The sequence below is a fragment of the Microchirus variegatus genome (genome assembly GCF_963457635.1).
Source record: "Microchirus variegatus genome assembly, chromosome: 1".
NCBI lineage: Eukaryota > Metazoa > Chordata > Actinopteri > Pleuronectiformes > Soleidae > Microchirus > Microchirus variegatus.
Genome location: NC_139802.1, coordinates 9,659,375 through 9,672,773, shown reverse-complemented (window position 1 = coordinate 9,672,773; position 13,399 = coordinate 9,659,375). Strand labels below are relative to the sequence as shown.

At 40.3% G+C, this 13,399-nt stretch overlaps 1 protein-coding gene across 4 annotated transcripts in view; it reads right to left on the bottom strand.

Annotated features, from left to right (window-relative positions):
* LOC310933688 (myelin basic protein-like) overlaps positions 1-13,399 on the bottom strand; it is a gene marked incomplete at its 3' end in the record, with an annotated part of 57,885 nt that overhangs the window by 40,897 nt on the left and 3,589 nt on the right. For 2 of the 4 annotated variants that reach the window (XM_083897231.1, XM_083897232.1), the window contains exons 2-3: positions 8,403-8,456; positions 1,961-2,019 (exon numbers count right to left, since the gene is read on the bottom strand). In XM_083897231.1, coding sequence (XP_083753357.1) covers positions 1,961-2,019; positions 8,403-8,415 — 72 coding nt within the window. In that variant the 5' untranslated portion in view covers positions 8,416-8,456. Of the gene's footprint in view, positions 1-1,960; positions 2,020-8,402; positions 8,457-8,552; positions 8,589-13,399 lie in introns of all 4 variants that reach the window. The other 2 variants (XM_083897233.1, XM_083897234.1) reach the window with 2 other exon arrangements.

Genomic DNA, 13,399 nt, shown 5'->3' with positions numbered 1-13,399 from the left:
GCTGTATTGCTACAGCTTTAAATTGACTTTGATGTCACGAAAAAATCAAGACAAAAAAAGAAAGACGAAAAGACTGGGGAAAAAAAAAAAAAAACCCAGTAAACTTACAATGTAACTGATGAATAGGACTGCTTTAGATCAACATAGATCGATGGTCGAACACCTCTCTCCTGTTCACACCTCAAACATTAACCACCATCAACCCCATCCACCTCTCTGGCTCCTGCTCTTCTTCCTCCAGAGTGTGCTTTTCAGACAAAGGGAACAGATTTTCTGTAGGCTGAGCCATCAGCCTCCCTGCTGGAGGGGACTGCCTTCTTCCCCAGCACGCCAACATTACACTCTGCCCGTTACAGGCACTAGCCAGGTAGTAGGAGACCAAAAAAAAGAAAAGAAAAGAAATCAGACTGACTGCAGGTAAACATGCTGACATTTGTTCCTTTTCTGTCTCTCTCTGCTTGCTCCCTTGCTTGGGGTTAGGACTGTTCACAACAACCCCGCGTCCTCTGCAAATGTGATTGCAGCCTCAGCCACAATAGACCAAACTCATTATATCCACCGTGAAAAGCCGCGACAAAAATAAACCCAACAGAGCTGGGGGTTAATTACATGATGTCATTAAATTACATTACTGTCCCAGTTTAAGCACGATCGTCCTCCGCTCTCAGCACAAAAGGAGCAGCATCCGCCTGGCCTGTAATTTCTGCTCTCATGCTGCACAAAGATGTGTCAAAAAATCTCTCAAACATATTTGCTCTATTTAATTACAGCACCCTAAGAGGCAGATTTTTTTTTTTTTGTCAAGTAGCTCCAGGACATAAAAGAACCTTGTTTTTCATTACCAGAAAAAAAGGGGGAGCTAGACTTTCAAATTCCCACCTTTCTGATTATATCATAGAACTGCTATAAAGGGTTAATTTCTGCTCAGTTTTAGTGTGAAAACTCTCTGTTCTATCTACCCTGATATGTTTGCCGCTCTTATGCAATATCTGGTCTTGTTCTAATACTAACTGAAAGGGGAAACTCCTACAACTAGAGCAAACACAATCCGTCTTTAAACAGTGCACGATCTCTCTGTTTGAGATGTTAATCCAACTCAAACAGGAAAAAAAAGAAAAAAAAAGGTCTTAAATAAATGGGTAAAAAATGACATTGTTTAAGGTACATGGACAGTCATTTATCAGAGACAGGCAGCTGAGCTTTCTCTAACCCTGGCAATCACGGGGGCTACAGGTAATGGTTGAATGTGACACGAAGGACACAATCACAGACAGTATTTACTCTCTCCAGTTTGAATGGGTGCCGTCTCGGAGCTTTGTCGCAGCAAGGTTTGTGGATTCCCAGGGTTACCATAGGACGACGCACAAGAGCCATGGGAAACTCGCCGTGCATCAGATGCTGCCATGACAACGTGGCTCGATTAAGAGGGAGATGCTGATTCTTACAGCAGGGTAATGTTAAAATGCAGGGTGCACGCTGACTATATAACAAATGTCACTAAGTGGTATTTTTTCGCCATACAAATAAAATCCTTTATTTAAGAGGATTAGACTTTATTTTTTACTTTTGCTGCAACAAATAATGGACAGCAAGATTTTTAGGTGATTTTAAGGTGAAGTATTTTTCACCTTAGTGCAAGTTTAGGTTGCATAACCTGACTTTTTCGAGATACAACACATGCACACTGCAAAGTGCCTGAATGAAATCTCAGTGAAGGTAAAAAAAAAATAAATAAAAAAAATAGGTGTGAATGAATAAGCCTAAGCTCGTCTGAAACACAGGCCAAAGTCCTGCTGATAAAGGCCGGTGTTGACATTGATAAGGTTACAAGAATATCTTCCAACACATGCTTCTTTCCCTAGAAAATGCATCCACACACATTTCACACTGTTGTTCTTACTCCGTGTGCACAGAGTATGACATTAAAATGGCGACCCGCTGTACGGTGACGACTCCTTACCTTGCTGTCCGCAGGGGACTCCCTCTTTCCTAGGTGTTGGCCCATGCTGCTGTTGGAGGCTGCAAGAAAAAGAGTCTACGGTTACACCACAGAAGACTGGAAAGAGCATATGATGTGAGGATCGCATCCTCCTTATCTAAAGCATGAGAGGCTATCTCTAGTCGGTGTGAGAGAGTGTAACATCAGACAAAAAGTGACAAACGCTGGTGCATGTGATTCTCAACGCGAATGTACTAAAGGATAACGTGCCACAATGTAGAAGAATGCCATCTGTTGAGAATATTTATATAGCAGATTTGTTCTGTTGGCCGCCTCAACTCAAAAATGTGTTGATTCATTGGTGTGACACGAAGTTAGATGCTATAATTACACTGTGAGTGTAATGTGTGAGTGTGTGTCCTTAAATCGGGGTTTAAATCGAAAGCGATGCAACAGTAAAATATGCAGTAGATCTGTATTCATGCTGCAGTGAGTGCATATCAGGTGACTTTATTGTGTTTTATAGTATTTCATTGTATTTTTATTATGTGTTGGTTTTAAAGTGTTATTTGTTTCGTTATTATTTATTTTGTTTATTACCACTCTTTTTACACTTATATATTGGCATGTCATTTGAGAAAAGGATGTATAAAAACACCATGTTTCCATTCTTTTCTAATTATTAAGGCCTGCACAAAAATGTCTAGGCACTCATGCTATAACTGTGCACAAACTAATGGTAAATTAAATCTAGGGATGGGAATCAAAATCACTGGATCAGATATCAGACAGGTGAAAATGTAAAATCCAATATAATCCAAAACTCCTCCTCCGATATGTTGCATGCTTCTCTATGCTGTAAAAATGTAAATAAAAATCAAAGCAAAAGCCATTTTAGCCGATTCATGTTTGGGCTGTGTATTCCATCTTTTTGGGAGAACAATACTTGTTACACATTCGGAGAATTATGTCTTTGAAATGACTCAGAACAATGATTCGTAACAGCTTCATAGTTCGTAAATGGTCTAAAATGAGTGTATTGGACTAGCGTCCCATCCCTAATACAATCTCTTGAAACTTGAATCTTTCAGTTTACAATCTTCGTATAGATGCAGTCATTTTTTTATTTTTCATCCAAAGAATTTAAACTAAAATCACAAAAGTAGACCGGTCTCTGACGTGCTGCTGTGCTTTCACACCACAAAGTGCACCCTCTTAAAAGCTGACCGACTCTCTTACGCTGACCCTTCGCCACAATCCACACCGGTTAAAAACAAATTGAACGAAATCAGCCGACGCGCCAGATTTCAGCTGTGCTGAAACAAAACTAGCAGGTGCAGAAGCACCTTAAGTGTGAGATCCAGTCCCGAGAAACACTTAGGCTTATACTCGAAGCAGCAGCGGCAGCAGCAACAAGTCCTGAAAAGTACACTACCCTAAAAGGATAAAGCGTAGAGAGGAGGGAAGGCTCGCAAATGTGAGAGGCGTCTGCCAAGTAAGGAGAGGTCTCAGGTGTATGAGCTCAGAGCTCACAAACAACAGAAAAACCATCCAAACCACACGTTTTACAATGCAATTAATTCAGGATTTGATTTATTTAGATAGTAAATGCAAGTGGGAAAAACATGTATGAAATAGTAATTCACATGCAAGCACTGGACTTTATGAAACCACAACTGCAGAATGTTTTTTTCCCCCCTTTAAATATAAGGCTTGTCTCCCTCTCTGTAGGGTTTTTAAACTACATGGTGGTCTGTTTACAAAAATCTCACACATTCTAACATGATTGGACCATCAGACAGGACGGCAGGGAATTGTAAAAGACAACAATGTTGTTGGAAATAATGTTTATCAATCAAAGTGTGCAGCACAAATTATTATCTGGCTTTTATACAAACTTAGGCCCCGTCACAATACCTTCCCAAAACCTAAATTTGTGCCCTAACCAGCAAGGGGGAGTGTGATTTTGCCCTTATAATCAACCCTCAAAATGTAGTGAGCTCTGATGCGGGCTTATAATGAAGTGGAAGATGAGATTACCCATGATGCATTGTGAATTCAGCGAGCCCGCTGATTTTTTCCAACAAAGATGGCGGCCACATCTTCAGAGGAACAATTTTTTGTTGTTATATATTTTCGCATATAAGCACGTTACAATGTAGAAATTTGTGTTGGAATATGTTGGTTTGATATACATCCAGAGGACCGTTGAGCTTTGAACACTAGTGTCAGAAAATAACTGACTTACAAAAAGCAGCTAGCTAATTAGCTAGCAAGCGGCTATTTGCCGAGTATGCCCATCATGTAGCGCTTGCTAGCTAGCTCTGCTACATCTGGGTAGTTTTGTCAGTGTTTTGGATGTGTGTACCGGCGTTCACTTGAACACGAATACCCTGGACTTGTCAGATTTCAGCATTTTTACGGAGGACGGAGAAAAAACAGCGTGGAATTGTCAACATGTGACGTAGGTTAGCACGTTCGTTACGTTCACTACGCTAATTTGCATATAGTGGCGTACCAATTCCATAGGGAGGCCACTTCCCTCAACGAGGGGGAATTTACGGTTGAGGGCACTCCAAACAAAGTGGAAATTTTAAGGGCGAGATATGGAACGGGGCCAAAGCCTCTCCCTTCACTTAAGCACAGGTTAATTCTCCAAAAGATTCCAAAAGATATGCTAATACAGTCTTGAAATAAATAAATAATGTGATTGTAAAATGACTCTACGTTCACGTACAAACATGTCACGTCACGGAAGGGTCGTCAGGTTAATTAAATATCACGCCGTGCCCACAGTGCACTCAGTGAATATAGATTAAAACACAGAGTGGCATCATTACAACCATTGCCCTCTCAACAGTGAGCACAGGGGAGCGCGCGGGTTTTTCCAAACTATGCATTGGCATCTCAGGGCGATATGAATGTAATTAAAATGAGAGGAGCTTGAAAAAGTGGAACATTCTGCATCACAACAACGCGGCTTAGCGTAAACAGATCTGTGCACCCCCGCAGGAGCAGGGTTTGAAATAAAAATAAAACAACAACAACAACAACACTAAAAGCATCTCGAGCAATTTAGAAAATCTCCCAGGAACCTGGAACGCTCATGAATCTCTTTAAACAAGACTGAGTTTATGAAAATCTGTCTCATTACAACACGATGTGTCAACGCCTCACTAAACACAATGCCATTAAAGATTTAAAAAAAAAGAGGGAAATCATCATGTAACTGATGATTCATATCAACCAAGGTTGTTTTTAGGAATGTATGGCATCACAATACTTTATCAACACGACAATTTCAGGTTTGTTTTATTTGTTCTTCAGATATTCATGTCATCTTTACTGCCTATGATATAGTACAACTACTTTGTTGTTTGCATTTCAAGCAACTTTTACTCCACTACATTTCCTCCAACTATCTTTGTTACTCATTACGACCAAATAAAATCAGAAAAAGAAGAGTCGGTGATGGTCTGTATTTATATAAAGCTTTTCTCGTCTTGATGAGCTGCTTTACACTATAGTTCTGTCATGTTCACACGCTGCAACATGGGGGGGGGTTAAGTGTCCTGCTCAAGGATACACTAGCACAGAAAGGAATCGAATCAACAACCTTCCAGTTGAAAGACAACTCACTCCATGGTTCGATTCTAACTCCTCACTTTTTACAGGGCCCATATTATGCAAAGCTCAACTTTTAAATCATTTAAATCCTTGTATTTGGGACTCTGGAGGCCCTATCAGTCGGCAAAGTGTGAAAAAGGATGACTCACTCATGTTTTTGTGGTCCTCCTCAGTCTAAGTACAGGAGATAAAACATACGATGTTGACTTCCGTGCTCACTGAGACGACACAAGAAATACATTCCTGGAATTGTTGTCTCGTTGAGCTCGGCTTTGTCCATAAAACACGAGAGAGTGCTGGTGAGGGCAACGGCATCCGAAAACCGGAAGCCTGCGAAGTCCATGAAAAGTTCTATTCTTGGCTCCACAGTGCAGCACAGAGTCCTACACAAATTTCCAGCCTCAGAGGATTTATCTGTCCAGTGGATACATGTTATATATGACGGCAATGTGCCTGCTAGAGCCTGCAAATGATCACTTTTTCCAAATGCTAACTGCTGTTAGCTCCCAGTAGCCTCTGTGGCTGATGTCATTTCCTGTCCCTTAAGTTTCATTTTCCTTTTTCTTTAAACAAATACTACTAAACAGAGTGTTCTGAACAGGGCTGTTTTGGCAGGGTGATTGAACTGCTGTGGTGCTTCATCCTTATGGTATTTTGACCAAATCATGTCACAGACATGTTCATTAGGACACCAGGGAACTAGTTTAACTTTGAGAAGTAGGGTATGAGTCCTTTAAATACTTTTACTTCAAAAACTTAAGTACATTTTATATCAGAAAATAACTTTTGATACTCTGAGTACCGTAAATGTCATATACTTTAAGACTTTTACTTCATAAAAAAAAGTGACTTCAACTTCTACCAAAGTCATTTTCCTGTACTTTTACTCAAGTATCCCTTTTAGGTGCTTTATAGAAGACTGATTGTGCCTCCGGTGCTGAAAATTAGAGTGTTTATCTGGGTGTCGTCACTGCTAAAAGCCACAAATTATTGTGCCTTTTCGCTCAAGTGTCAGTGATTGAAATGTGTTTCTGTGTAGTGACGCACCAGTTTATCAGCATACATCAATGCCGGACAAATTTCCCCTTGTTGACTGCAATCTGCAAACAAGATGAGACTAACTGAGACTAAGATCATTACACGATCACATTTCTGTTGCTCTAGGACAGAAAACGATCAGGTTTGTGTGTTCTCTCGTCTTTATAGGCACACGTCTGGTTAACGGTTGAACACCAGTGCAGTGGTGTTTCCAAACCAAGTGCGTGATCATGTTTTCAAGTGTATTTGAAGAAACGAAAAATGTGTGTGTATTATGTGCACAAATCAATTCTTTGATTCAAATATTTTTTTTATCCTACCGAGTATATATAGTCTCTGTTCGCAGCTGGAGCTCAAGGTTGGATATGTTGTGCTTTCTGAGACGCTCAAGTGATTATGTGTTAGTGCAGCACAGCCTCCTCTCACATCAACAAGACATCTCTGTCCACAGAGTGGCTGTTTTTTTGTTTTTTTCGTTGTTGTTGTTGTTGTTGCTCATCCAAACTCTAAAGCTCTGCTGTGCATGAAAATCCCAGAAGTTCAGCAATTTGAGAAATACTGAAAAGCCCAACTGTTCCTCGGCATGACGCAGCTATCCGAGATTTATAACTCGTCAACTTTTAGAGGTCAGTCAACAATCGCCAAACATAATAGTTACAATGGGTTTATGGTTGCACTGAGATATATTGGTTGGGAAAACCGAAGCAGTTTACAGACACCACAAACAAGCAAGTACAAAATTAAACTGAACAATAATAACGTGGCTGACTGCGCATCCAGTTCAGTGCAAAAATAAATAATCATCAAAGGCTGCAATGTATTTTGGACATGACGCCTCGCAGGCAGTTTAAATCTCAAATGTTAGAGAATCAACGCTGAAATCCTGTAAGGGCTTGTGAGAAAACATGGTTGCATATATGTGTGTGTGTGTGAGAGAGAGACAGAGGCGTGTTTAAGTGTGTGTGATCCAACGCTGCAATTACAAGCAGCACTCTTAACCATAACATTAACCTGGATTTCATTGTGTCCTCACATTATTGTCCTGTAATTTAAAACAACACGAGCAGGTGTGGAACAAAAAAAAAAAAAAAAGCCCGGTGACAGAAAAGAACGTCACAGTCTTCGCTGCTTTCCGTTTAACCCGTGCGGGCTGACATACATGATTCTGTACATCTCCTGAAACATTCTCTGTTTGCTTTTTAAATAGATCATTAGAATGGAAACGGCTCATATTATGGGATGGCTACATGTAGGCCAGCACCTGAGAGAATCCATTAGCACTCAACGTAGAGTTTGCGGCACATACGAGCAATTATATCTGTCTGAGCCCTCCATTACCTAACCCTATTTCAAATCCGCACATCCTCCTGAGCTGCTAATGTTTCTACACTGGCTTCAGCCAGGAGAAGAAATGAGGTTCATTTGCTTGAGAAAAAAAAAATGGATGAACTGGATGTTGACATTTAAACACATTTCCCACCATATATCATGTGTTTGCATCACATACTGGATTACTTTAGGCCTATTTTCTCTTCTGTGGGATTTCATGGATCAGCGTTCACACCTGCAACGATTTAACAGAGATGATCAAAAGAGGATAAATGATCCTTTCGACACTACATAATAAAAAAAAAAAAAGATATGGGATAGCTGCAAGGAAGAGAGAAGAGTTTCTTGGCTGTCTGCTACAAATGTGGTTCAGGTAACATGCTTTATCAACATTTTATTTTTTACATCTGACATGGCACCGCTACTTCTTTTACTGGCTGTAGGCGTGTGAAGATAACAGGGATATTACCTTGCTGCTGCATAAATCTTGTTGTCAGGTCCGACGTCAGGTCGCTTTATAATCCTAAGGAAAAAAGAGAGAGAGAACGGATTATTCTACATCATCCGCAACGATAAAAAACTCTTAGGGACAATGAGATATGAAAACAATAACATGTACCACAATGCAGGTTTGATTTGTTGACCGACAGCGATGCTTTTTGTTTGTGAAGCGAGTGAGCGAGTATGAAAAAAAAAAAAAAAAAAAAAAGACGGATGTGAAGAGCTGAGTAAACAATGTGCCACGGCTCTGTGCATCATGACAGTACTTCAATATCTTCTCACACGACGTGTGCAAACATTCAATTTTTCCCACAAAGGCTCAGAGAAAACAGAGGACGAATCCATCGGGAATATGAACTTCACGGTGGTAAGATTCTGTTGTTTTTGTGGCTTTAGAGGGTTTCTGTTTCCTGAGGTTCTGCTTGGGCAGAGATCACTGAATGTCACCGAGTTGCATCATATGACCATTAATCTAAAGATACTTGCTGTTGACCAGTCAGTCACCATATTTATGGTTGTCGTTATGAGGTTCAAATACAGGTCAGCGTCATGGTGTTTGGTCGTGTAAAGCACTTCTTTATCAACCTGTAAATCCATCATACAAAGGGCATGGGAACATGCAACATTTGACTGATTCGTAAATGACGAGGCTTTAGACTTCATTAGTGAGGTTTGTGAATATTATGTTTGGACTCTTAACAGTTGAATCATGCACAGAGTTCATTGACAAGGTCCTGCTTTCCTAATACAGTTAATAGAGTATGATTATGGAGCCTATTGAAAACAAACCGTTCAACCAAACCAATCAATTTTGAATGACATGAGTGTTTTGTTCCTGATTAAGCCTTCAGCCAAAGTTGAGGGAATCAGTCAAGTCAAATATGACAATAATTTGTGGGAGGTGGATGGATGAACTGTTAGTTGATGAAAATGACTCCAGCACAAACTGTAACCAAACATTACTACTACAAAACATGTAAACAACATCAAAAAAAAAGTTTCGGCCGGTGATGATGTCAATCTCCTCGTCTATTTCTGTAGAATTACTCAGAAAATGTCAAACTTGTCCTTAAAGGTCCCATATTATACCATTTCTCCAAGTTAAACTAGTTCTCTGGTGTCCTAATGAACATGTCTGTGACATGCTTTGGTCAAAATACCATAAGGATGAAGCACCACAGCAGTTCAATCACCCTGCCAAAACAGCCCTGTTCAGAACACTCTGTTTAGTAGTATCTGTTTAGGTCCATCTTTAAAAAAAAGTAAAACGAAACTTAAGGGACAGGAAATGACATGTGGAGGACCACAAAAACATGAGTGAGTCATCTTTTTTTCACACTTTGGCGATTCCATAGTCCCAAATATAAGGATTTAAATGATTAAAAAGTTGATTTTGCATAATATGGGACCTTTACAACTGATGTTTATTACAGCTTTGAATGTGTATGATGATTTAGACAAGTACCTAGTGCGGCATCTATGCGGTAATATTTAGGGCGGAAAGTTTAGAATATATTCTATTATGTGAATAAATCACCCCCGCCCCCCACTCCCACATGTTACAAACGTTTATGCAGAAGTAACTTGTGTGTGGTTCAGCTCAGTTTGAGGAAGTCATTGCAAGTTAAAGAGTAATGTGGAAGACAGCTGCCATGGGCCATAACAGTCCCATAAAGTACGACATGAATGGTCTGTATATGGACCCCCTGCAGTTCACATGGGCAGAATACCTATCAGTTGCATGCTCCGACACTGATTTGAGGTCAGTTTATGTCTGTTGACGAGAGTTTATTCAGTCTGTCGGCATGCCTGTGCTCAGATTGATCATTAACTAATTATTTTAATGAATTAATTCATTCATTCATTAAAATTAGCTACATATAATTTGACATGCATATAAAATACAGATGACTTGAATCTGCCACGTCCTCAGCCCATAGTTTTGTGAGGAGAAATACAATGGCATTGTTGAATGTAGAATAAATGCAATTTTCCTATGATAAATTCGAAGTATTTTCTGACAACAGTGACCTTTATCTGCGACAATGTAAAATAAAAATAAACCCTGAAAAAGATATGAATCAGTATCATACAGTGTTATCATCCCGACCGTTCATTTTATAACAAACGTTTTCTTGTCAAAGATATTTTCACATCGCCAATTACATTACATTACCGTGCGATAAGAAAAACGTAGTTATTATAATGTCGTATCAGATAAATATTATACACAGTATGAGTTAATCTGTTGGAGCAGTAACATCTCTGCGCTATCTCTATGTCACATCGCTCTCCTCGTTCCACTGAATCACTCTGCGGGGACAAACAGATAATACCACTATCCTCTGGAGTAGGTGTACACAAAAAGGTATGCGTACACACACACACACACACACACACACACACACACACGCACACACACACACACACACACACACACACACACACACGCTGAGCAGCCGTTTCTATTTAACCATTAACTCAATTTTACGCCCGTTCAGTTTTCACACACAAACCTATGATTCACTCGCACACACATGCTGCCCATACCGGTGTACACAGACGATACACTCTATAACCTCTGCCAACATGTTAGATTTGATAAGAGACTTCAGATTTTTTTCTTTTTAATTATGTTTTTGTAACATTTTGACACTTATTTTACCAGCAAAAGCAGCAATTGAATGGGTCCAGTCAACTGTGTGTGTGTGTGTGTGTGTGTGTGTGTGTGTGTGTGTGTGTGTGTGTGCTGGCAGACTTTACTGAACAACATATCACCCGACTCCGCTCTCAATTTAGAAATTAGTTTTGAATTTCTGTGCATGGAGGGGTGTTGCACAAGTGAGAGAGTGATGAGATGAGATGAGAGGTAGAGATCGCTCAATGTGTGCAAGTGCTCTACACTTAACAAGAGATTTGAGGTCAAAGGTCAGCGGCCGAGAGAGGGCAACTGCTTGTACAGCAATGAATTCTCACTTTAGGAAGCCTGGCATCCAACCAGGCCGGTTTTAATCTTGTCCCTCTCCTCTTTTCTTCAGTCAGAGTCATGTTTGGAGGTAAAAGTGAAATATGTGGTACAGGCGCCATGAGTTCAAAGCCTGTTGTAACACTGCAAATGTTACCCCGTACCAGAGATCTAGGTGATACTGCAGGGGAACATGAGAAGAGTTGATACACTTATTTCAGTACACTTTTTCTGACTGAATGCAAGAAAACTGACTGAACTCTGAAGTTCAGAATACCCTCTGGTTTTTGTGGTCAAATCCAAACTAATCCCAACACAGTTAATCCTTTAAGTTTGTACTCCTTGACGTGTAATAAAATAGCTTTATCGTTGTGTCCAGGGGGTTGTTGTAGACAACTAAGACAGTCTACCCAAACCTGAATACATTTTTAATATGTTGTCCATTTATCCACTAAGTGAAGACAACTTCTTGTTGGTGTTTGGTGAAAACAGCCTCAGCTGGTGGGTCAATCTGCACTTCTCACGCTTACAAGCTTACAGTATTACTCGTGTCAGCTAGTTTCTCTTTAGCTGCAGTTACAGTGCTGCCTGGAACATTTAAAGGTACAGTGTATGATCTTAAGGAGGGTTTGTTGGAAGAAACTGAATATACTGCTCACAAGTATGTTTATATATAAGTGCATTCAATTAAAACATTGTTTGGTTTAGTACTGGTACGAGCCTTTTATAGGTACTTTGGTCAAGGGCCACCATCTTGCGATGCCACGGCGGCCTAAGCGGACAAACCAGCCAAAGTCTGGGTTTCGTATTTTGAAGCGAAAGTTTCCAAAGCAAACAAAGAAGAACAACATCCTTTCTGAAATGCAAAGGCCACTGTAGTTTCTTGACACACTCGGGAAAGGGAGGGATGAGCGGATGAGTCCTCTGTTTGTTACAATCTGCACTCCCAACATTGAATATCACTGACTATTACTATCTGGACCTTAAAGGGAAATAGGCAGTACCACTTCCTCTGGTGTCAGGTAACAAATGTTCTTCCATGTCAGTGTTTTATGGTGCAGCGTTGTTGTTCCTGCAGGAGCTGTTGGAGAAAGGCCTTAGCTTTTCTCCAGTTAACATGTACTCTGCAGCTTGATCAGCTCCACAACTGATTTTCTAATAAAAAAAACAAAAAAAAAACATGTGAGATCCAGTGTTCTCTCGTGGGATTTTGCTCGAGGGCTTGTCCTTTATGCCTCCCCATCACCTGCTGTGAACCACTGTAGTGCCATGGCTCTTTTGAGTTCCACAGCATGGGAGGAGCAGGAAAGGTTGTCTTCTCCGTGTCTCCACAGACTGCACTGACAGCGTGGCCATTTGTTTGTCTTATTTGACGTCTCACTCGAAGGTCAAGGAGCAATACGAGCAGCAGATTTCCCACTGGATTGTCTCTCTCATTTATAAGAGCAAAGGTGTCCTGTTGCCTCAGGGCTTTTGCAACGTGATGGGTAGCGTTGCTTCAAAGTTGGTCTTCACCACACACAACCTGGTATAGTGTCGTTCAAAATTAAAGTCACTTCTCAACCCACTATGCACTGTCTGCTTTTTTCTTCAAACAGGCCAGGTGAGAAGAGGTTATCAGATACAGAAGACTTTTCAGAGCTTGTACGGACACGAAAAACACTATTGCAGACTATTGCTACTCACACCCATGATCAAATTTGTCTTTCCAAATCATCCATTTCTATGCCACTGTTTGCTGTCAGAGGGATGAGGATGTGATGCGGATTTAGCCAACAAAACTTCATTGACAAAAAAAACATTTACTGACATATAATTAATTTCCCAAAACAACAATTACAGCTTTGCAGCAACAGTCGGGCATGACAAGTCTGTCATGCTTTGAGTGAGGGTGTGTAATGAGAACATTAAGGTGACTTTTGTGGAATTATAATTTACAAGTGCAACCAGTGTGATTTGGGATCTGTGTGGACGTTTGTGACCCAAAATCAAATCTTATT